The sequence below is a fragment of the Xylaria bambusicola genome, assembly GCF_022495145.1.
Source record: "Xylaria bambusicola strain CBS 139988 unplaced genomic scaffold F5B22scaffold_18, whole genome shotgun sequence".
In the NCBI taxonomy this organism is placed as follows: domain Eukaryota; kingdom Fungi; phylum Ascomycota; class Sordariomycetes; order Xylariales; family Xylariaceae; genus Xylaria; species Xylaria bambusicola.
Genome location: NW_025953571.1, coordinates 424,796 through 449,298, shown reverse-complemented (window position 1 = coordinate 449,298; position 24,503 = coordinate 424,796). Strand labels below are relative to the sequence as shown.

At 48.7% G+C, this 24,503-nt stretch overlaps 6 protein-coding genes across 6 annotated transcripts; 1 reads left to right on the top strand and 5 right to left on the bottom strand.

The window, feature by feature from the left end:
* Window positions 1-559: 559 nt before the first annotated feature.
* On the bottom strand, window positions 560-6,456 carry F5B22DRAFT_605202 (uncharacterized protein). Its single transcript, XM_047974829.1, has 3 exons — window positions 5,638-6,456; window positions 3,282-5,584; window positions 560-3,197 (listed from the first exon to the last, which is right to left on the bottom strand). The coding sequence occupies exons 1-3, from the start codon at window positions 6,127-6,129 to the stop codon at window positions 1,115-1,117; spliced, it is 4,878 nt and encodes a 1,625-aa protein (XP_047831284.1). The 5' UTR covers window positions 6,130-6,456; the 3' UTR covers window positions 560-1,114.
* Window positions 6,457-7,736: 1,280 nt separating this feature from the next.
* On the bottom strand, window positions 7,737-9,137 carry F5B22DRAFT_636093 (uncharacterized protein; the record flags this gene model as incomplete). The annotated part of the gene is made up of 1 exon (XM_047977242.1): window positions 7,737-9,137. One exon carries the CDS (start codon window positions 9,135-9,137, stop codon window positions 7,737-7,739), a length of 1,401 nt encoding a protein of 466 aa, XP_047831283.1.
* Window positions 9,138-10,281: 1,144 nt separating this feature from the next.
* On the bottom strand, window positions 10,282-13,919 carry F5B22DRAFT_605198 (Sodium/calcium exchanger protein-domain-containing protein). The gene is given in 6 exon segments (XM_047974828.1): window positions 10,282-12,112; window positions 12,164-12,241; window positions 12,295-12,366; window positions 12,418-12,541; window positions 12,722-12,725; window positions 12,740-13,919. The coding sequence occupies 6 exon segments, from the start codon at window positions 13,356-13,358 to the stop codon at window positions 10,688-10,690; spliced, it is 2,322 nt and encodes a 773-aa protein (XP_047831282.1). The 5' UTR covers window positions 13,359-13,919; the 3' UTR covers window positions 10,282-10,687.
* Window positions 13,920-15,982: 2,063 nt separating this feature from the next.
* Window positions 15,983-18,589, bottom strand: F5B22DRAFT_131750 (cytochrome P450). The gene is made up of 4 exons (XM_047968965.1): window positions 18,029-18,589; window positions 17,877-17,976; window positions 17,221-17,807; window positions 15,983-17,166 (listed from the first exon to the last, which is right to left on the bottom strand). Exons 1-4 carry the CDS (start codon window positions 18,150-18,152, stop codon window positions 16,076-16,078), a joined length of 1,902 nt encoding a protein of 633 aa, XP_047831281.1. The 5' UTR covers window positions 18,153-18,589; the 3' UTR covers window positions 15,983-16,075.
* A 1,407-nt stretch (window positions 18,590-19,996) lies between these two features.
* F5B22DRAFT_131747 (uncharacterized protein) lies at window positions 19,997-21,700 on the bottom strand. The gene is made up of 4 exons (XM_047968964.1): window positions 21,332-21,700; window positions 20,800-21,199; window positions 20,265-20,644; window positions 19,997-20,158 (listed from the first exon to the last, which is right to left on the bottom strand). Exons 2-3 carry the CDS (start codon window positions 21,040-21,042, stop codon window positions 20,540-20,542), a joined length of 348 nt encoding a protein of 115 aa, XP_047831280.1. The 5' UTR covers window positions 21,043-21,199; window positions 21,332-21,700; the 3' UTR covers window positions 19,997-20,158; window positions 20,265-20,539.
* Window positions 21,370-23,333, top strand: F5B22DRAFT_605192 (phospho-2-dehydro-3-deoxyheptonate aldolase-like protein). Its single transcript, XM_047974827.1, has 2 exons — window positions 21,370-22,201; window positions 22,324-23,333. Exons 1-2 carry the CDS (start codon window positions 21,723-21,725, stop codon window positions 23,258-23,260), a joined length of 1,416 nt encoding a protein of 471 aa, XP_047831279.1. The 5' UTR covers window positions 21,370-21,722; the 3' UTR covers window positions 23,261-23,333.
* Window positions 23,334-24,503: the final 1,170 nt, after the last annotated feature.

The window sequence follows — 24,503 nt, the reverse complement described above, 5'->3', positions numbered from 1 at the left end:
CATCAATTTCGCCTCCTAGATAGCACCATATCTTCACAACTGTCGATTACGTTGATCAACATACGCCTCACAGTCCGCGGTGAATGCTTGTAGTCGGCTTGAAGTGCTGACTGACTCATCACACATGCTGCATTCCCTCTCTTGGCATCGCTTTGCATACGCTATGTAACTTTACCATTCCGCCATATAGTCTATATAGCCTCCCTTTTAAGGCCTTGGTAAAGATTTTGGTAGTGTAGTCTTAGGCGGAGTCGTTATACTACTTAGACACGTGTGATTGATCACTTAATCTAGATGAATGTGGACGTGAAAATCGGTTCTGTTTCTGTTCATGGATAGATAAGATCGTTTTCACTTGAATCATCACTGAAGTACTGGGGACGGGGCTTCCAGGGACATAGCGACAGCAATGAAGAGGCCGATGTTTGGCTGAGATTGAATGGAGGAGCTGTCTTATTGGACGACTTGGCCTGGGAACTGTGATGACACCAATACCCCATGCAGATATATGCCGAACCCGTACCCAGGATTGCTATATTAGTTCAAATACCCCTCTTAATCAAGATGAGCATAAAAATTTGAGCGAAAGTCTAACTTGGTATGCCAGGGGTCTAGTTCATGTTTCTAAACTCGGTATATCTAGGATACCGAGAGGATGAATGTAGGTAGAATCCCCTAAGGGTCCAGCTATTAACATCGACATTTCGTTAAAATTGCCGGCGGTCTTACAATGAATGCAGAAGAACACGATCTTCAAAGTCTACTTCTGACTAGGAGGGCTCAAAATGTCGTTTATATTCTTCAATGTATGACCCTGCGAGATGATTCTGTTGCGCTAATGTGTTGGCTAACAGCCGAGCAGTAGTCTCTTTTCTGCTATATGGTTATTGATCCCAATACATTTCCGCCATGTCTATCTAACCTCTTGGTCTATCGTTTCCCGCAGAGCATCCAAAAACATTCAAAAAGTTTCATATCTGGAAGGCTGCATAACCAAATCCTGCATTTCGATCTTGCGTCGACTTCCATAAAACAGTTTTTAGTCCGCTAACTTAGTATACCGCGCTATTCAAACATCCATATTTGAAACTCAAATTACAAAATATCATAAGCCTCAGGCGATAATTTGTTTGTCAGATGACCGCCGAGGCACAGACCGTACACTATTGTCGACAAGCCTACTACCACCGCTAATAGCCTTCTTATCTGAAAACTCGAGCCCGCGGTGAATGATGGCTAGGTCATGTCGCTTAGCGACGACCACATCGCCTGATGGCCGCACTTCCATCATGATGCCATGCAAGCTCATCCATTCATCAGGGATGAAGAAGTGTCGGGCAATTCTGGTTTGAATTGGGGACGATCTAGCGGCTGTAGTGGCCGTACTTGGTGTCAACTCTGAAGGGGTGATGTCGATTGAACAGACCCAGTGGTCCGGGTCTATGAATACTATACGGCCGTTGTAGAACCCGATAATCCCCTCGGCGATGGTTTTGAGTCGCTCCAAGTTCAACACTGGGTTTATTTGGTCCTCATCTTCTTCTTTTGCTTCAGGTTCTGCTGCTGCAGTTGGTGTGCTCAACGGTAATACGGCTTTGTATGGAAGGTCACGACTGTCCCTCAACCCAAAAAAGCCAGATCTTAACCATTTCACCTTAGCGAAGTGTCGTCGGCGCCAGACACATATAACAGACCCGAAGCTCACGGGCCAATCTTCGTGAAGCTTTAGTCCCACCGAACGGATTTGAGTCAGACTTTTCCATTCGTAAAAGGTTACAATCCCATCGTCGATACGGACCAGAAAGTCTTCGTTTGTAGCTGATGAGAACCACGTTGATGTGTACTGGCTTTCCACACGGGCGAGGTAATTGGTAGCATTAGGGGTTGCTATATTCCATAGGGTAGCCTTGTCATAGTCGCGTATGAGAAGACGCTCATGCTTAGCAGAGACAACTATCTGCAAAACACCGAGGTGGACCGTCTTGTTGAATTCATAAAGAGTTTCGCTTGCGACCCATTTCCCTTGCGCTTCTAGGATCAACTTCCTGCTTGTTACTCTACCGCCGGAAATGTCCGTAAGGAGGCAACTGTCATCGTCAAAGTGCAGAGATGTAATTCTCCTCGTCAGCCTATGGGTAAACAGCTCCTGGCTACGGGGTTCGGAAGAGATGTTGTAGATATGCACTGTTTGGTCCTCTTTCGCGTATATCACTTGTGGCGCGTCTTTCATATACGCTATTGCTGTGATGGGAATGACGTCTTCCCTTTCAGGCCCTCTATGTTCAACTACCACAGAGTGTGAGACTGTAGCGTTTGGTTCGCTCTCAAGGTCGCGTCGAAGGGGAACTGTTGGCTCCCATACTTCAATTTGACCGCTGCCTGAGGTGAGAAGACGCAACCCGTCTGGAGTAAAAGCTATAATTCGCGGTAAAGGTTTACTGTTGCCGTACTGTAATCGATGGATAAGTTCCAGGGTTACGAGATCAAATATATCAACGCACCCCGGAGCTGCAATGGCTAATGTGCGGCCGTCCGGAGAACAGGCTATCTCGTGGGCCTTGATTTGATCTAGGGAACCCCGAAGTTCGCCAGAGTCGGTGTCGAAAACAACAACAGTGCCTTTTGCATATGCTACCACTAGGAGATTGTTTTCAAGCGTCGAGCCAAAAGCCACCGTGCTAACAGCCGGTTTAATATATAGATCGCCGTTTAATTCGTGTTGATATGGCCCACTGTCATTTTCCAACATGTGCATCTGCTCGCCGTCGATAGTTCGAAGAATGATATCCCCTTCCTGATATATTATCGCCAGGAGATTATGTTCGGCCCTGAAAGCTACCATTGTTGGTATTCGACCGCTATGCCAGGGACTGCCCTCCTCAACGAGCACCTTTATCCAAACGATAGGTTCGCCATAAGCTACGTTTTTTGTAATGTCCCAATACATTATCGAGAGGTTCTCATAAGCGATTAGAAGGGTTTCATCATCTTCTATGAAGGCAATTAAAATGCACCTGGCTGGAACTTGGAAGGATGTTATCAGTTCCGAAGAGTTGAGGTCCCATAATCTTACACTTTCTTCTCCTCCTGTAGCGAAGAGCTTCCCATTCTGACTAAATGCAACCTTCCGAATCCCTTCCTCGTGTATGAAAGTATTGGTCTTCAGAAAAGTTGCCCTATCGTATATCAATACGGTACTAGACGCAACTATTAGTACTTGCAACTCTATATGAGGAAAAAGAAAGTAGTTATATAGAGAACAGTTTGTTTTAAAGGCTTACCTGTATGCCAGTAATATGGCTGTCCTTGTTGCTGATGACACCACGTTCTGCACGTACGAGAATTCAGGGTCATAGATGGTACAGACGCAATCGTCCCAGTCCTTCGAAACATAGCCCTGTAGACTAAGCCCATGGTACGGAGTGGCGCATTGTCTTCGAAGAATGGACTCGGATGGACAGAATGGAGGAATTAAATAGTGTATACACGATGGAGACTGATTCAATTTATTGCCGAATTTTTTCACCAACATGGCTAAATCAGTGCCCCATCGTTCAATCAATGATATCTGTTTGTTGTCTCCCGTTGGTGTTTGCTTTTTTTGACGTGTAACTAGACTCGTACATATCTTACCAGCCTGATAAACTCGTTGCAGATCAGCCTGGTTAGCCATATACTCAATCCAAAATAGAACCCTACGCGAACCGAGGAAACTCGCCAGACCAGCTAATACTTCATCATCTACGCAGTCGAGCCGCAGGAGATGTTGGAAGAGATATGTAGCGGCGTAATAGTACAGCACTGAGTCGGCGTCGCCGGCAGCATCACTTGCCAAAAGTCGAGCTCCAGATCCTTTTTTCAAGTTTTCTTGCCCTCCGCATAAGGTCCGGATGCACACGAGTGCCAGTCGCTTGTGTGCGGCCGATTCATCAACAATGAACTCAGAATCGATGGTTTTCTGAGTCAAAAACTCTCTTGCAGTCAAGTGAACGAGTTGTACCTTTTGGGCCGCGTCAACGAAGACTAGGTTGCTGCAGATGCCGATAGATCTCTCAACGTCGTCGACCAACTGAAATTCCGCATTGAGTGCCAGTCTAATCTCGTTAACAGTTAACGGGCGGAATGCGCAGGTCACCCATGTGAGGATAGCTTTTGCTAGATCCTTGCCGAATTTGGCGCGGGACATCTCATCAAGCATCCTAATATAGAGCGTGTTCATATCAGAATTATCATTGCCCAAGACTTGGTCGATCTCAGTAGCTGTGTGAACTTGACGGAGTTCGCTGAGCACGAGCCTGACCCATAGAAAGCAGCCCCTAGCGTTATGGAGAATACGATCTGAGATATCTTGCCGTGCCGCCGCTGGAAGATACTGGAGGTTTCCATCCACAAAGGATGCGATATCTCCTTTGTTGTCGTCCAATATAGTTTCCGAGATAATCTCCATTGGCCGCTCTGTTATGCTCAGGCATGTTTCGACGCCAGTCCTTGATGTGATAAGAATGCAGAGCGGCCATACCTCTTGGGCCTTCCTGAGAAAGTACATCAATTCCGAGCTATTCCTACACTCGTCCATAGCGTCAATGATCCAGTACTGGGGCCTTTTAAGCTCGGTCCTCAGGAGCGCAGAGGTGAAGACCTGGCGCCACATTGAGACGTGATCAACCTTGTCAACCGGCGACACTGTCCACGAGTTGGTAATGTTGAGAATCGCGGTGAAGACCGCGCGGTGTATGGCAGCCATCTGGCATGCCATTGAGCGTAGTAAAGCACTGATGGTTTCCTTGCCTTCATCGCCGTAAGTAAAATAAAAGTAGCAGCAGTCGAGGCCTGATGCATGTAAGTGATTGACGACATGCGATGCGAGCATAGTTTTCCCAGTACCAGGTCGTCCTTGGAGCCAGAAGAGCTTTGATGTTAATTCATCCCGCCACCGCTGGAAGGAATCCTTTTGGATTAACCACTGACATGAACCAGGTAGCTTCCGTGATTCATTGGCTATGAGGCTATCTTCAGGGGCACCAGAAACGCCGAGAAACCGGCAGAGAGCTTCTAGTTCGGTATGATCAAGCCCTCTCTTCTCCGTCTTCAATGACGCTCTTTGATCTTCAACAGTGGTCGCTAATGCGTTCCGCACTAATACATACGATGAGTCCTTCGGCGTAGTGAATCGTGCCACGTCACGATGATTGGCATCTAAGTAAGTGCGTCTTTCATTCGCATAGTTCATAACCGCACAGTGTCTTTCTACAATGAGACCCGTCTTTATCCCATAGAACATTGGTTGAGACTCAAAAAAGGAAAACAGCTGTAACGCGTCAGAGTAGCGAGGAAATTCTTCGTTGATAGTCTGCAACATCTCCGACTGGGGGATCAGGTCGTCGACGAAAGGTCGTGGTCCTGCAAAATCTAGAAAGCGATTCAATAGCTGAGCGATGCCAGCTCCTTGATGAGGCGTAGCTAGGAAGAACATGGCATGCACCCTACTAGCTAGTTTGTCGTACTCTGGCAACTGATGCGCAAGGATGTATGCCTTCTTGATCACCAAACCCCCCATGCTATGACCTACAAATATGATTCGGCCCTGTAACATATGAGGATATGATTCGTGCGAGAAAGAGCTTACATGCCACTCACTGAGGGGTTCGACGCCATAGCAGGGCAATGGTAAGCGCAAGCTAGAAGGTTAGTCGCAAAGTCGCGGATGTTCAAGATGGATTCGCGGTTAAGCCCCGACGAATATCCAAATGTATGTATGCGAACATCTTGGAAGGCATCGTCGCAAGAGAGCCAGTCTTGTGGCCAATACGAGCCATGGCTAGTCCTCGACCATGTACTTCGAGAACCGCCGTTGAGGCCATGCACAAAGATGATATCAGCAACAACTTGCCCATCTGGCTCAAATAAGGTCGTGAGGCCTAACGGCCCTTTTGGTGGTTCTCGTTGGTTTTTCTTAGTAACATTATCGTCTTTTCTACTCAGGTATCTCCCTAGGAAAGACTTGTTGGAATGCACTGTCTGTCTTGTCGAGGCTCGTGACCCAGAATCTAAAGAGGCGGCTATCTTTTCGCGGATTTTGAGTTTTGTGATAGAACGCCTAGCCTGCTGTTCGCTCTTGTCTGACTCCATAATTAGGTCGTGGTATAACTGACTTACGAACGAAGAGTGCCATCAACTGAATACCACACATAAGGATGCCGTCAGCATGACAGACAGAGGGAAAAGGCTCGAGAAAGATTGCCTTGCAAATTACTCCATCCCAGACCAGAGATAGAGGCTTGCTGCCGGTGATGGTAAGCCATGCTCTCTTCTCTATAGAGTTCAGGATGGGTTGGAATGGCCCATTCTTGCGCAGTTGAATCACAAGAAGACAGGCGGCAGTTCAAGAATGCCCCAATCATATTAAGCACTCAGATACAGGCAACCGACAGCGCCCTGTCTGCCTGATAGTGTAGGTCTTAGGTGAACAACCACGTACGGGAGTGGGCATGAATTGGTGGACCAGGGGCTTAAGCCATAAGCATGTTGGTTATCCTGCAGATTTCTGGTACATAACCCCTCCCACTGAAGGAATACACTATAGGCACTACTACGTTATGGTAGCACTCCAAACGGTCTTCTGAGCCCAGTGTTGGAATTCGTCCATACAGACAAGACTGCTTGACGAATGGCTTTGGTTTATACTAACACGATTCGTTGAAATTTATATGAGGATAGCGCCTGCCGAGATCATTTGGCTCTTGCTCTTACATTTACTTTCTTTTACTATTTATTGTCTTTGAATCTGTGACTGGAAATTATCCCGGAAAGGTGGCGCTCTCTGGGCGGCTATTGTAACTAAGCTCATCTAAGCCAAGTAAGTGTTGGGTGTCAAGTTGCTGTTTTAAGCTTAACTACGAAACCCCAATTTCTTATCTGTACAACAACGGACTGCTAATTATTCATACTTTGACTTTGTTTGATAATGAATAACTCATTATTACGACCATAATTGGCTCTCTGCTTACTGGTTAATAAAGCGTAGGTATTGTTGCTGAGTTATGATCACTTCCGATAGGAAGTCAAAGACCTCGGATCAGACCAAGTTCATATCATTTGAGGACTAATAATTGTACCCTACAATCCAATGCTAGTTATCGTAAGACTGTTGTCCAACACACTACTCTAGAGATATTTGCATTCCAGGCGAGAGCCAAGCACAAACAAACTATATAGAGGTCACATACATATGAAGAACATATTAGCACCAACAATCCCTATCCGCCTAAGCCATGAAAACCAACTCTGAGAGTATATCCGAGAATGCTTTGAAATCTACTACGTCCACGACAAGCTCCAATAGACAGTTAACTCCTCCTATATAGAACACTAATCATGAACGCAATATCCTTCTCTAACCTAGATTCAAGATATCCAATGCAGTGTCTGAATTTAAATATCACACTGACTAACTTGAACTTGACCACACAACACGCTTCAAATGCGACCTCACATTAGTCATCTCGCAGGTAAATACCATACGCAAACAGCTATATAATTTGAGTTAACATAGCTTACCAAAGGACAACTAATCGCTGCATTCCGCTTTTAAAGCATAAGTCTATGTACCGATATCGCGCTCTAAAAAAGTACTACCAGTCCATTACAAGACGAATAAACCCACAGAAGTTTCATATACCTAAGGTATTTATACAAGTTCGACGCAACGACTACAACCGTCGACTATGGTATATCGCTCACATGGACGGCCTCCAGCCCTGCCACCGCCATCTCTCAGGGGCGAAAACAATCTCGAAGCCGACCTGATCGAAGACTCCCACAGAGGCGCACAGGTCGTGGAAGCCTTCCAAACCCGTGATAGGCATATCGGCAATGCGATCAGACTCCTCGTACAAATCCCACCGTCCGACCTCGACGCCGTCGCGCGTGAGGAAGATCTCGACGAGAATCCGACCAACCGGCGCGGGGGTGGAGTTATCATATGAGTTTTCGAACACAGGGGTAAAGGTCATGCCCAATCCCAACGTGTCGTCGCGTTTGAACGGTTGCGTGAAGGTCTTTCCACCCCATTTGTCGTTGATGTACTTGTGTCCGTCGTCGCCGTGCACGGCCAGACTGCCGCGGTGCCAACCGGGAAGCCGGAAGGGTGGGTACGGTGGCGCTGTGAATCCCAGGGCCAACGAGACCTCTTCCATCCTGGTTTGGCGTGAAATGTGCGTCTCAAGGATGCGCACCTCGTAGTAGATGGTCTTGCGTTGGCGTGTGGCGAAGGGACTGTGTTGGGTCACGCTGTACAGCGGTGGGTACGTGGCCAGGCAGGTATCGGGGGCATCAGATGGCGACCTCCCGCGCCAGACACCGACGCTCTCTCGGTGAAGTTTACCCTGATAGAATGGGGGCGCGAACATGTTGATGTTGCCCGTGCTCATGGCGGCTACCTCGGGCGGCGCGAAGCGACGCGGATTATCTAGTGGGAATTGCTCGCACCATTCATCCCCCATATCAGCCTCCTTTTCCGTTGCATTATTGGCGGGCGATCGGTCAAAACCGCTGAAGAAGTTGGGCGGTGGCGGGAGCAGCGACGTGTCTGGGACTGCGGTTTCCCAGTCGTGCTTCTTTATATCTTTTTCTTTCTCTTGCGGAGGTGGAGGGCCGGGTGGGGGAGCGTAGTCCTGTGATGGTGGTGGTCCTGGCGGAGGAGCATAATCAGACGACTCCGGGCCTCCATAGGCGTTAATATGGGAGGGAGGGGGACCGGGTGGGGGCGCGGCGTCTTCATAGAAGGGGTTGTTCTTAGATGGTAGAGGCCCCGCGGGCGGTGCATAGTCGTGAGAAGGAGGCGGGCCGGAAGGAGGTGCGTATTCCTCGACAGCCCTTCGTGAAGGCGGCGGTCCCTGAGGTGGAGCGAAGTCTTGAGGTTGGGGAGGAGGACCAGGGGGCGGTGCGTAATTGGTCTCTTGGGCTTGTTTCTGGGTTCGGTGTGATGGCGGCGGACCAGAGGGTGGAACGAAGTCGTTTGGTATGCTTGCTTTCGAGGTATTTGGTATACTGGCGGATTGACGCTGCTGTTGCTGCTGTGGTAGCTGTACGGGCCGTGGGGGCGGATCGTCAGAACGATCTGAACTTGTAAAACACATGATTACCTTTGGTGATCAGTTAATCTTGGTCTCGGCGTAATGGCTGCGTGGGTAGCCAGAAGCTCTCCAAGTCGAGTCAGGAGTGATGATTGACGTCTTAGAGAGAATCGTGTCGCGGGAGCGGTTTATAGATGACTCTAGACAGAAAGTAAGAAGCTACCTAGGTACTGCTTAGCACCGTACCTAAGAGCACCCAGGACTTTCAGGTATTAGATGACGACGTTTTCGTGGCAGTGAAGCTAAGGAGGATTTGGAATGGGAGGCCGCCCAGAGTTTGGTGTAATTGCCCAGGAGATTGATTACTATCTGTCAAGTTTCCGGTCAGATTCTCTTTCCTCTCTTACCTTCGATCGTTACTCTTAAAACCCTTGGTGTCATTATTGATAAGACAGCTAAGACTCATACCTCTACAAGTATGATACTACGTGGCGTGAGCCTTTTGCTGTTGCATCTACAGTAAAACGATCTGATGGATGCATTGAATCCACGTGGGTGTTTCAAGTAGGTAGATAAGTGATTCACCCAGTCCAGTTCTACATATGTATGTAGGATTTATTCCATTATCCGGTAGGCTTACTAGGTAGCTGAACAAGGTGCCTGCTCAGGTGCTTGGCCTCATCACTATTGCCCCGCCTAGTAAGTACTGTAGATACTAGCGATTTTTAGCTGGTTTACTTGAATCGCAGTTGCTCCCGAAGCTGTGCTGGTAATGAGAATATAGAGTGGTATATGCCGTGCTTATACGACTCGTTTTCGAGTGAGAAGTATATACATCACTTAAGGCATTTTAGTCCTTGCTCACTTTACGTTCCTGAATCGTTCTTTCCATTCGAGTTAATTAAAATTTCACAATCGACATACTATGTACATCTCCGAAAAGAAGGAGCAACTCCATTAAACTAGGGGGACGGTTGCAGTTACTTTAGAAATACACCGTATGCATAATCATAAATACACGGTCTCTCGCACTGAGTAAATTCTACAACGCTAGTGCTCCGAACCAATCATGCGGTGTTCTTTCAGGATTAAACTCCACGCTAAAGGAGTTCGCCCATGATGCCGCCCGCTTGGCACCACTACCTAAGCGAGCTACAAGTTAACCTTCGTACTTGTTGTGAACAAACATATCAAGTTGCAGCAGATATTAGATCACCATAGGTATTTGCTAATAATCTATATGTATCACCATCTCAGAATGTTTAATATCCAAAATTCATGTATAATAGGGCTGAATGAGCGCATATTTGATTCATACATCCGTGACAAATATTTCCATGTACGAGCTATCTACCTATCTATGTATGCGTATATTGTATGCCAGGGCTCAAGTTGGTTGAGTTGAACCTGAACGAACTCATCCCTCTCATACTCTGATGCCCCTCTGCCCCGATTCCCGTGATTTGTTCATCCACTGCCACTCGTAGCTAAATCAGCCTCACCAATTGATCAACTGGCTGCTTCGCCTTTGCTCCCATTGTCCGAATCTGTTAGCGTTCGAAATCATCGGGGAGCTAGCCCAGAACGGTGCAACGAGGTTAACCGGAGGTATCCTAAGCACTCCATTCGTTTGCCTCGCTGCCCTCTGGATAGAAAAAGGCTATGATGCCGATAATGACATATGTAGCTACGAGTAACGCTCCTTCTAGGTAGTTGCTACGGCCGTCGAGGATCAGGAAGTTGATGATAAAGGCTGAAACAAACAGGGATACAGTCTCGAACAAGGTGAAGTAGAGCGTCATCGGCTGGTTGATGATCCACCCAATGATGACCACTAATGGCGTGATGAAGAGCGCAATTTGAATAGAGCTACCAATGGCTACACCGATAGCAAGGTCCATTTTGTTTTTCATCGCTACCGTGATGGCCGTCACGTGCTCAGCCGCATTACCGACGATGGGAAGAATGATAAGACCAATGAAGATTTCCTTGATCGAGCTGCTTTCCACTACGTCTTGAATCGAGTCAACTAGGAACTCGGCACACGTGGCGACGAGCGCCGTGGTGATCAAAAGCATGACGACGGCTGCCGGCTGTGAAATATCATCTTCATGCTCTTCGCCCGTGTTGGCTGGAGGGGTCGCTGCGACCGATGGAGGAACCTGGGATGGGAAGAGCGCTCCAGGAGGCCGCGAAGCGTGGTGTTGATTGAGCTTGTCCGGGAGCGAATTGGTCCGCCGAATACCATACTTGACGCGAGGCACCGGCCCAAGAGGAATCACAGGCACAGCAGCTGGTCCGGCTTGTGCCGACTGAGTGAAGACTGGCGGCGCGAGGTTTTTCACCGGTCGGAACGATAGCCCACGGAGGTTATTAAATGGTCGCTTGACACCGGCTGGAGAAGAATCAACCGCACCATCCAGGGGTATCACATTATCCGCGAAATCGACACGTCGGGTTTCTCCATCGGCCACTTCGCCCTGTACAGTTCCAGGAATGAGGCCGACGATATTGGCCTCGGCAGGTGAGAGCGCGCCTTCGGATCCTAATGGAGTTGAAGCCTTGTGGTGATGTCGATGCTTGCGTTTAGACCGTTTGTGGCGATGTTTGCGGAAGACTTTCCTGGGCTTCTCTTCATCTACGGCGTCGTCACTTTCCGTTGCGTTGGCAGGAAAAAAGCTGGCACCATTGGCAGATTCCCCAGACTTGGATCCTTCTGCAAGTGGGCTTGTGTTGACTGAAGAAGTACGAGTGCGAATTCTCTCATCATCAGTGTCAATTGACGCAAGGCTTGACTTTCTTCGGCGACGGCGAATAGCTCGCTTTACGCGCCGTGACATGGTATTCCTGGAATGAGCCGAAGAGTCCGAGTCCGAATCAGATGAAGAGCTGGAGTCAGAACTTGAACTCTCCAACCAAGCAGCTGCAGGGCCAGGCGTCGATTCCTCGTCAATGATATGCTGAGGTGTGGATTCATACATGTACGCGTGTGACTTCAGTTGAAACAAGAGGTAGACCACATAGATCAGTAGGAGAATCTGGCCATGTTAGCAAATCTCGCTCGACGTTAAACGGGGTAAAATACATACAACACTGGTACCGCGGCTGATTTTCAAAGACTGTTCATCAGCCAATGCCGTATCTCTAAACGAGGCATGAAATGCTGTCTGCGAATATCAGTTAGAAAACAGATCACTGCTTCCGTTCCGTCAACACCTACCGGCAAAACCAGACTGATGACACTCAAACTGAGTAAACAGGCACTCATCTGCGTCACAGTGCTATTGTACACCTAAAAGAGGTCAGTTATATGTAATTTTGATCAATCCAAGGAGTAACAAACCTGTTCACGAAAACGTAGACCACCCAGGAAGAAGGCTCCACCCAAAATGAGGAGCAGATTCGCGAGAATGGATCCCAGAAGTGACGCTTGTACAACACGAATTTCACCCTTAACCAGTGCAATGCTATAATGTGCATCATCAAGTTAGTATGTATAACATATCATTGACACAACCTTTCTAAGCAATTCCAGGGACAGAACGCTATGCATATAAGGGATATGCAGGAAGGGTAAAATCTATCAAACGTACATGCTGTCAGAAAGTTAGTACAACCATGTTGCGGGATTGGCCGAGTTTAAAACCATGACAAGGAAGCTTACAAGATAATCAACTCTACGGCGTTACCAAATGTCACGTTCAGTAGTGCACCGATGGTGTCACCCAACTTACGAGCTACGGATTCGGTAGCATAGCTGAGTAATGCAGCGAGAGGGATGATAGCCACGGCATTGATTCCGAAAGTTGCTCCCGGGTTGGAGTTCGGGATGTTGGCGACGATGATACCGACGGGCACGAAGACTAGGCCAACATTGATCCAGCTATGAAAGAGGATCTTCTTGGTGGTCAAAAAGAATCGGACCACGACATTCGGTTTCTTTTTCTCAGACTCCCCAGGGCTTACGACAGTCCGCGACTCTTCAGCTTTAGATGCCGGCGAAGTTGACTTATCGGCTGCGTCGCTATCCGATCTGACGTTCGTAGTGCCATCTGCAATGTGGTCGACGGGGCTTTGATCGCCATTGACGCCGAGGGAAGCGCCATGTTGATTGTTGGCGGGTGGTTGTCCCTGTTGTGGTGTGTTTCGAGCCGGATTACTCAAGGGAAGCGTAGGGTTACTACTGGAAGCAGTGGACCGTTTCGAGCCTCCATACGCATGAGTTCGTGCCCAAGAGCGTATGCGATCTGTATAAGGCGTCTGATCAGAAGAGGTTTCCTTCATCGAATTATGGTATTTTGGCAACGGTGACGCCAATGTCTCGGGTGTTCTGAAGCGAGAACAAGATGGAGAGAAAGAGAAAGAAGGGGGGCGAGATGTGGCGAATGCTAAATAGGCACACGAGGCAAGGGATCAAGGGAGAAGCTAAGGAAACAAGTAGATAACAAGACGTCGTCAGCCTCTCCAACAACATCTGGGGATGGCCGTTGATGGCCATGATTGGGCTCGCTGAATCACAGGGATCCAAGGCACTAACAGCCCTGACTACCCATTACCCGAAGCGATGGTGCATGCACTGTGCGTAGCCACACGCCAAAGGAGCAAGGGGCAATCTTGGCGCCAATCCACTGGGGTCATGTAGAGATAGTGTGGTGACAAACTGGGCAATTGATCTCGCTGTGCAGATGACAAAGGCGGCGCGAGTTTCCAGCGCGTCTACAGCCTATGTAGATGCTGTAGCTGCATTGGGGTGTATTATCATCAGGGATAATGAAGCCGGAAAGGACTAAACAGTGATATAGCTTCTCAGACTATGGACTCGCAACTCGGTCTCTTTGAGGTAACACAACGGATAACAGCACTGACCGCAACGGCTAAACAGATGCTGAAGAAGCAAGGATCAAGCTCATAGCTGAACGTGACGGCGCGGCGTCCCGTACAGTATGACAGGGACTTGCTTACTTACATGTGGGTAGTGTAATACCCAGTGTACAAATAATGAGGATGAAATGTCATGAGCAGAAGATGGAGACGGTACCGGGAGCGCAAACGAAAGCGATGGCAAACTTACGCATCATACATGTGGGAGGTCCTCAGCCAGCTTGGCGAATTAACAGCCCTCGACAGCTTTCAGCCAGACCGTATGCTAACTGTACGCTGTCGTCCGCCGCTACACTAATGCGGTGACGAGCGGAGTAGGTAGTCTCGTCACGCACAGATATACATACGTATGCCGAGCTGGATATCCCGGTAGAGGTAGCTTGTTGCACAGTGTCCTGGTGAAATAACCCGATGTGTCACGGGTGGTAGAATGATAGGATGATATCACACAGCCCTCTTCAATACCTACTGGCCTCAGATGGCCTGTGTGACTACTTAGATCTACAAGAGGTATCGTTTAGTGCTCAGCCTCAGACGGTGCAAACTAGCCACATGAAATGTACTAACACACCTGTGTATGTGTAACCAACAATGAGGTTGACTACTTAGATATTCCCCGCTGCTCTATGGCTGAGAGAACGAGAACGAGAGATGTCTGGCGGATCTAACTGTCGGCGGAGGTGGCCGTTTCTCTGACATGGAATCAGGTGCGATAGATATGGGAGTAAACAGAGTAATCGCCTTGGCTATTTCTAGGCACGGGGATCAGGAAGATGCCGACTGAGGTGAAACCGATGTCTTAGCGAGTATAGCGAAGGTGGTGGATATATCTATCAAGGATGGGGTATCTTTTCACAAAGGGAGTAAAGCAGCAACAATATAAAGGCTGAGAGAACGCAGCGAAACATTCGATGGATAGGTAATATAGCTTGCTAGGTACCTGTCTCAAACAATCAGACAAAGGTCGGTCGGTGGATATACATATATAAGTACCAGCAATCGGAAACCAGCTTCACTTCTCTTCTCTGCATTTCCTTACACTTATGTACACAATCCCAATCAATTGACTACCTACGGTACTTAATGCCCTACGTGGCTCCCTGCCGTCCTACGTATCCTGGTAGGTAATAAGACGATGATGATGGTGATGGTGATGGTGATGATGATGATGATGATGCTGTGTCGCAGCGAACCAGCTCATACCTAGCATAAAACACAGTGCGTCACATCCAATCTTGGAACATTCTCGTTTGGGTGGCTTGTTTGGTGTAGCCAAGACAAGTCCAAAAAGTGCCGTTAATTCCGATGGGGTTTAGCCAGGGTCTGCCAGGTCCCTCTTCCCGAATCCTGTGACGTAATTTAGCATACATGTAGATGTACGGTAGATGTCGACTTCTGCATACTTACATCTGTGCGTACCTACAGCAGGTATTTGTTAAAGTTAGTATGTAAGATACGATTGAGGATACCTAGTGAGGTAACTTGGTTCAGTTCTCGAATAGTGAATACTTATGAAATTAGCTGTCGATGATTGCATCGTCATTGCTCTCGAACAGCAATGTTCACCATGTAATATGTAATCCCCCTTGTCGAACACGCAAAGAGACTGATGCGGCGTGCATCTCCAAGTATGCAGCAACACGAAATGATATACAGTAGGTAACTGTGAATCAACAGCCTCATCACAACCAGAATAACGCGAAGCTCATGTGCACGCATAGCAATATCGAGGTCTCATCGCAGTCAAGCTTTATCCAAGCACTCTGGGCAATGGTACAAGCTTCGGCCCATCTCTTGGCTACTCGGCTTGGGCAACACTAAAATACGGACACACAGTAGAAATAGTTAAAACCAAAATAATAAAGAGTCGAAGTACCGCCTGGTTCAGATGACCAGACAGTACAGGTAATTATGTTCTCATGCGCGAGTGCCATTCACTAACTTGGGATAGGTATATAAAAAGAAGCTTATGTACGATTTAGCAACCATGCCATCAATGACAGGCGCAGAGAAGCTTCATGCTTGGCGCTGGGAGGGGAGAAAAAAACATGACTATATCCATCACCCGTATATAATATATAAGTATATATATATATCCAAAATTCAGATCAGCCTCCCCATCACTCCTCATACCAGTTCACGAACCTCTCCTCGCCCCTCTTGACCAACCTTAGAGGAATGCGAGCTCCGTTGTGCAGCTTGAGCGTGATGCGTGCCTCGCTCGAAGCGATGACGTCCCTAGACCTCTTTACAGCCTTCCTATACAACGCATCTTTCTGGCTCTGGTTCATGCGCGCGACCTCTTCGTCAGACGCCCAATCCTCGACTGCGTTCTCGATGCTGTACTTTTGGAAGATGGCGGCAACCGCCCCGAGGACTTCGACAATGGCGAGGCGTCGGCCGAGACACGCCCGCGGTCCTTCGGAGAATGGGATGAACGAGCCGCGCACTGGCCGGAACATCGAGGCGCTCGTGTCCGGGCCGGCGTATCCGCCAAAGTCCTCCGTTTCGGGTTCGCCCGAACTCTGTTTCTCGTCCCCGCCGATGCTCGGGCGGAACCATCGCTCCGGCACCCAGTCGTCGAGATCGTCCGGCGCACCCGTGATTTTGCTAGGTCGGCCGGGCCAGGCACGCGGGTTACGTTGGCAAGCCACCACGCAAAGGCCGAGATAGGTATTAGGTGGCAGTGCGCGCCTGACGCCATCAATCGTAATCGTCTGCTCCTTCGTAGGTGGCGTCTTCTTCGGTACTTCCACAACAGGCGGCATGACGCGCAGTGTCTCGTTCATGACAGCGCCTATCATGGACGCCTGCATGGCGCCAACCTTTTCTTCGTAGTTCCACGTGGCTGGGTCCGTATTGCGCCCCAAAATCGCATCAATATCCTGTTGTAGACGCCGCTGCGCTGCGGGGTTGTTCGCAAGCTCCAGCATCGTGAAATGCATCACGTTGGCTGTGGTCTCATGGCCCGCCAAGAACATGATGAACGCATTCCCGATGATCTCCGAGTCGTCCAGCTGGATTCCTGCTTTATTTCCGTCCTGCTTGTCTTGGTATGAAGTTGCGACTAGTGACCCCATGATATCCATGCCTACGTCTCGGTCTCCTCGGCGGACATCTTTCACTTTTTGCTGAAGGAATTCCTTCATGTATAATTCATAATTTTCCTTAGCTATCTTTGCTTCTTTGAACATCTTGGACGGGTGGTTGTCTGACATCAGTTAGTTACGCGGCTACGTCGTGTTTCAACGGACAGTCTACATACTCAGGATGATGGAAGGTGTTAATAATAGCACCAGCAAATGGTGTAAAAGGCCCCCAATGGACTCAGCAAAAGTCAAGGAATGGCCCTCGGGAGGTTCAAAGCTCGCGTATCGGGCCATTTTCGAATCGGCATTCACTGGCAACGGTTGACCTGGCCAAACTAAACGCAACCCGAAACCAACATAGCTGATGATGTTGAGAGCCATCGACATTGTGTCGTGCTCGACAGTCTGGAAGCTTCCATCCTTCTGGGTCCGCAACCAATGGTCGGTCATACCTTGCGCTTGCCCGATGGCATCTCTAAACACCAAAGCCGAGTTTTTCTCATTAAATGATGGCGAGGTAACCTTTCTATGCATACGCCATAGAGCGCCCTCCGTTGTCACGATGTTGCGGCCGAACATGCTAAGAATTGCGTAATGCTCCAGGGGCTTGGGGAAATCTTCACGTCTTGATGTGATGTCGGCGATAATCTCGGGACTGGCTGTATGCATTGTCAGGGTAAATGGAGTGACGATAAGAATATTGTCACCCATTTTGGCGAACGGCGCAAACCGTTTCTTGAACTGCCAATTATGTTCGCACACCCTTGCAAGTAATTCCCATTAGTCCATGTCTTAGCACTAGCTGTAGGGATAATATAATAATCGAACATACTCGGCAATGTCTTCCCAGTATTTCTTTGGGACGAGGAACTTCCATAGCGGAACCCAAATGAAAGCGAATATTTGAGCTATATTGTTGATAGGATTTACAGCTGGAAATCGGTGAGTTTTAGGCCAAGCGACCAATACGCAGTCGCCACTTACGAACAACATGATACGGGAGACCGGTGGACTTCGCACGAGCGATATTGGTCCGGAGGCCATTGATAATCTTGAATGCCCACCAGGCGACAACTGCGCCGGTAACTAAGAGGATTGAGGACACCATCTTGCTAGTAGCGCCCTCTTCTGCTTGCTTTATTCAAGTTGCCGTGGCCGCTGTTAATGGTCCAATGTGAAGAATAGATCAGCCGCGAGAGCTGTCAGACTCTTGGTCGCGTCTCACCGTCAGCTTGGGGGGGCGAGCAAATTAGCGACTAAACATAAAATTTCGAGTCGGCCAGCCGGTCCTCGGGATAGCTGAATGATCAGGACGGTAGCAAAATGAGAGAGGAAAATGAATAAAATAGAAATGCATTGCCGCCGAAAAGCGAGTTGTCATAAAATCTAGTGCTTGTCGGTCGTCATTCGGTATGGCGTTCCCACTCTAGGTGGGACGTGACATTAACTGGTAACGGCAAATCTGCTGGTTGGTATTTGGCATCTCTGCCCATCAGCTCTACACTACTTGCTCTAAGCGACCGAGTAGTCCCGGATCTCCCACGTCCCGACAGCACCGGTTACAGCCTGAGCGGGGGGCCCAGTCCTCGGTTTGACGTCTTGACTGGTATCCAAAGCTCCTGATAGGCCACAACGCATTGTCCAAGTGTTCTCGATGCTTTCTAGGGCGGATCGCCTGCTCGCTTATGGACAGCCTTAATACCTGTAGGGTTCTGCTCTAGGTGTGTATTTCGACACTACCTAGATAGAAACAAAGTGTCTAATCTACTACAAGCAGGTAACATAAGTAGATAGGTCCTGAGTAGGTAACGGGCTCTGTAAGCGAGGATGGGTTGCATCTCGCACTCGCGCTCCCTTACCCACCCGTAGCCACATGGCCAACGACCTCGCTTAGCACTGAACCTCGCCATTCGTCCATTCACCTATTCGCGAAAAGGCCAGGCGTGATTACATCCTTGGCGATTCTTAGCGAGCGCTGATGACTACTTGGGCATTCGAGGCGTTCGAGGCGTTGTTGAAACAAAATCATTGAGTCCAGTTCTGTTTGGTGGGAACGTCTTAGCGATCAAAGGGGTCGGACAAATGAAGAAGGTCGTTTGATTAAGTGTGTAGCCAACCGTCAGCGCAGCCACCCAGTAGGCCCGCCATCCTAATCCTAGTAAATGTTTCGAGTTTCTCATCCGCCACTTTTATCATGTGATAGAGCGGCACTGGCCTTTTTCTTTGTCCTACAACAATCCGCACATTCTAGGTAATACGAGCATAAAATAAGCTTATTTGCAAGCTGTCCTTACTGGAAATATGTTTTAATTTCCGGCGCATGGTTTCCGCATACCGGTACTGCGTATTCAGCTTGTCACTATCGATAATGTCTTGTGAAATCGATCATCCCCACCGATATCCAAACGATGTTGTACACGGCTGTAGACCAGCAGCATATATCGTCAGAAACAAGATGTACAGTGATATGCATAATAACACCAGCACATAATATGCTATCAGCTCATCGAAAGGCTCGGTCATGATCAACAACCAGACCAAGGAGCAACTCAAATTCTGCATATCGAAACCAGATACCTACATCACGTTTCCATCACAACTACCACAATAGGTGGCGTAACCAGGGAAGCGGGCCACCATTATCCTCGGAGCACCTGACACAACATTACATCGCTCTAAGGGCCGAGGAGATTGAAAGTGATATATCTGCAAGTATTCGGCATGGAAATCTCTAGTTACCCAATTGAGATGCCCTCTCCGGATCTAAATATCAGCCAATGACCTTTCTCTCGAATAGACTCGGAAAAGTGCTGGCTCCGTATATGCGTAAACAAGCCTATAGTGCAGACCTTCGCTGATAATTGTTATGCCTGCGGCGCATTGCCCGTAATGGTAGCATACAGCGGTGGATAAGATCGTCTCAAAATGTTATATATTTGGCTTCTGACGTCGCACAAGTAGGTGGCGCATGATGATCCTGAATCTCGCCTCACGTCTCCCATTTTCACGCAACCTAGAAAAAGTTGGTCGTCGGAATCAAAGCGTACACATCTCGTGGGTAATAGGAAGCGGCAACCCGAGAGATCCAAGCTACCGTCTGCATCATGTTCAGCCCTCGAAACAAAGTTAGAAGTGTTCAGTCAGCATCCGTGTCGTGGATGCTATGATAACGATGAATTTCGAAAACTATACGTGATTTTGGATATAAAATGTCAAGTACCTGACACCTTCTCACTGGTAGTATTGGCGTATGAGTTTACCAGTTCCAGCTATATGCACAAACCAGAGCAGCAGTGCGATAGGATTATGGGCAGCGATGACTGGTTATACAGGCCGTTGTCGAAGTAAAGCGCTCTAAGTCGGTAAATCTACGTTTCCGGAACCGCCATCCAGCCTAATCCTCCCTTTTTTTTATAGTACTCTTCAAAAGAAACCTTGGACGCCCGTTATGCATGATACTTCTCGAAAACCACTTGTCTATCGTTTTCCGCTACTTCAAATCGACACAGTGATGAAGGCTCTCATAGCACGCACAGCATCTCCATCATGCACTTTCAGCAATTCGGTGGCTTTCGGTTTCGTCAACTCGAGCTCGTCGACCTATAAAACAGGACATATTAGCATATTAGCATCAGTGGCTGGATTCTCTCCATCTTAGGGCAGCAACGGTCGCCGGCTCGGCCATGCTGTCGTAGGCTGAGATGAGTCTAGCAAATTGAATGAGGATGAGGGAATGTGCGGAGGAGGGAGCTCACGAGAAGTGCCACATCGGCAGCATCAACCTTCACTTTCTTGACTTCCTTCTTCTCGGCAGACGCAGCAGTTCCCAGGTTCTTCATGGCCTTGCTAACAGCAGCAGCATCGACTTCAGCAGCCTCGGCGCCGTCGCCGCTAGAGTCTAAGTTCGCGAGGGCGGCAGCGGCTTTGCGATCTTCAGCTGACTTAGCTTTGACGACATCTTCTTCGACATCGCCGATGCGGGATTGAGGTTCGGCCATTGCGCCTGGGCTCCGGGTGGCAGGGAGGTGTTTAGCGAGGCGGATAAGTCGAAGATGCCTTTATAGTAGCGATTCTGTCGTGTCAATTGGCAAGGTCAAGTTGTTTTGTTTTGTATTGTGTTGTGTTGTATTTACGATCGTTGTTTAAGTGGGAAAGCTGGTAGACATTAGCGCTGAAGCTATCTTCTCAATGCAGGTGGTTCAAGTAACTCATACTGCCTGCAGAGTGAGGGGCTACAGCGGGGGGGACACTAAGTCGCGGACCCTAATCCTGGCCTGGGGTACCTACTATGTACTCTCGCTACCTACTGTAGGTACTTAAGTAGGTAACGGACATGATCACCAAGCTGTCCGAATAACGGAAGTGAGGTTCTGGCGTCAGGTACTATTTTGTTAAAAAAGTGGCTTCATTTCTGTGGTGCGGGCTGAGTCACAGATTCAATGATTCATATCAGCTAGTTCTGGTTCTCCGCGTACAACTAATCAATTATTCTTGACTGACCACTATTCAACCGCGGGAAAGCCTCAGGTGTCTATCTACTTGCATAAGATTCTTCGAGGCTGGCCGTTACCTATCAAAAACTGAAAAGATAACCCGCGATCTGCGGCCTCAGACTTATACAAGACGGGATACTTAAAGGATACCCTCCTAATACAACGCGCTTAACTGAAAGGTCAACATGACAAACAGCCACAAGGCCAGCGCAGACTGGACGCCGTCGTCATGGCGCACAAAGCCAATCAAGCAATGTCCCGAGTACCCAGACATAGCCGCGCTTCACAAAGCGACGGGAGAGCTGGGCAGGCTGCCGCCAATTGTGCACCCGCACGAAATCGAGAAGCTGAAGCAGTCACTGCGGGATGTAGCGCGCGGTGAGGCTTTCCTGCTACAAGGCGGTGACTGCGCTGAGCTGTTCGACTACTGCCGGCAGGACGCTATTGAATCTAAGATCAAGCTTCTGCTGCAGATGAGTCTGGTACTGATCTGGGGCGCCGACAAGCGTGTTGTGCGCATCGGCCGCATGGCCGGCCAGTACGCGAAGCCGCGCTCGAGCCCGACCGAGATCGTCGACGGGCGAGAGGTGCCGTCTTTCCGTGGCGACATCTTGAATGGGTATCACCTGGAGGAGCGGGAGTTGGATCCCCAAAGATTAGTCAAGTGAGACGACACTCATTCATCTATCTCACGCTTTCTATGCAGCATTTTATCTTCCACTCTCGAGAAAAGTTCTTGAGAGAGTTCTTGATTATCTTCCGCAAAGATGGACTAATTAGAATTAGGGCATATAACCACTCAGCGGCAACTCTCAACTACATCCGAGCCGCCATCTCAGCAGGCATAGCAGACCTGCACCGGCCCTTGAACTGGAGTCTGGGACATGTCAAGGACCCGGAGCTAAAAGCTAAATACACGGCTGCGGTACAATTCCTACAAGATATGCTACGCTTCATGCACACGATTGGCGCGGATAAGAGCCCTAAGCTGGACACCATTGATCTTTACACAAGCCACGAGGGCCTCCTCCTCGAGTATGAGGAGAAATTGACACGCTTGATGGACGTGCCCCCAGCGATTAATCCACCACCACATTTTACAGAGGGCGGCCAACCGCGAAAGCAGTACTACAACACCTCGGCGCATTTTCTCTGGATAGGGGACCGCACGCGGCAAATAGACGGTGCTCACGTCGAGTTCTTCCGTGGCATCGCGAACCCAATCGGCATCAAAGTCGGCCCGACAACGCCGACATCAGATCTTCTAGAGCTCCTGCGGACGCTAAACCCGGACATCGAACCCGGCAAAATCACGCTGATAACGCGGTACGGCGCCTCCAAAGTGCGCGACCTTCTCCCCTCGCATATTCGTGCCGTAGAAGGCAGCGAGTACAAGGGGGCAGTGATCTGGCAGTGCGACCCGATGCACGGCAACACGAGGTCGACAGGCACGGGCATCAAGACGCGGCGCTTCGACGACGTCTTCTCAGAGCTGCAGGAGACGCTGCACATCCATAAGGAAGAGGGCAGCTACCTGGGCGGCGTACACCTCGAGCTCACCGGCGACGCCGTCACCGAGTGTCTCGGCGGCAGCGAGGGTCTGGCCGAGGACGACTTATCCACGAACTACACGAGCTTCTGTGACCCGCGCCTCAATGAGCGGCAGGCCCTCGAACTGGCCTTCCTCGTCGCAGATAGTTACCGGAAGGAAAGGGCTCTGTAGTGACCAGTTTCCGAAGCACCTATCCCCATATTCTATTCATTATTCCGAATCTAAATTCATGAGACTCTAGCGGGTTGGGGGGGGGGGGGGGGGATGTCAGCATAAAATAAAAAGGGCCAGGGGAAAAGGGAAAACGACTAGGAAACACAGATATAGTAAGAACGAAAAAGGGGATTTCTCGAAATATATCTCATCAGATACAGATGTATCTTGGTAGCAGTAAGGTGCACAAACTTTTCGGTCCATATTTGACCGAAATAAATCACATTTCTGAAATACAATAAAGAACCATGACAAGCTGAGTGAGTAGAGGCTTGATTCGGAATTTCAACCCAGACGTAAAGAAGACTAGACAACATGACTTGAAATGACCATAGCTTGATATTGCACGGGAAAAAACACAAGTCTATTATAAACATCTACCTACACCAATCTCGACAGATGATTCGAATCAATGTGGTAGAGCCATCGTAATTTCACATCATCATCCGCTCACCTCCAAACATCGCTACTATTTTGATATCCTTAAGTGGTAGTTATCTATGTATTCGAAGTAGGGTCACTGAAGCCTATTAGTAACCAATCAGACGTATCAATAATAAAGTTATCCTTCGTCAAGCAAACTCGAGGTTTATATCGGTATATTATAGTATCCATACTCCTCGTACAACCCTCGCCGCCATATGGCGGAGAATCTATTAACACTACATACAATCGCCTCCCTCACCCGCCAATTATCATCTATATTTTTGTTCTCGAAAGAGATAAACCACAACTAGTTAAGTGGGAAGGTCGTGTCCTTCCAGGATCGCGTCCGCTTCGAGATGTTGAGAGTCCACATCGGACTAATAATAGCAACAAACAGCCTTTTTGGTTTTGGAATATCTCAAATCGGGGTACAAATTTGTTGGGATGATTTGAGATGCTATGAGATGACAATACTAGGAGAGTAGAGAGAAAAGTAAAAGGAGAAGACCACAAAACTTGATCTAAACCGCCAGTCGAACTCCCAACCGGATGCCCATATCGAAATTGAATACTTAACTATAAATCATTCACTATCGTCACGTCACATCGTCAGCAGGCCGTAAGTTTATCAGCATGTGATGATGCCGACCTTGTAAGCTGCGCTTTGCGCTTTCCCGAAGCTCTGAACACGCCTTCGCTGATGCAGATCATCAGCAACCTAGCATAAGAATCAGAGTATCGCCAGCCAGGTCCAACTTGGGTTCCAGGGAGAGTA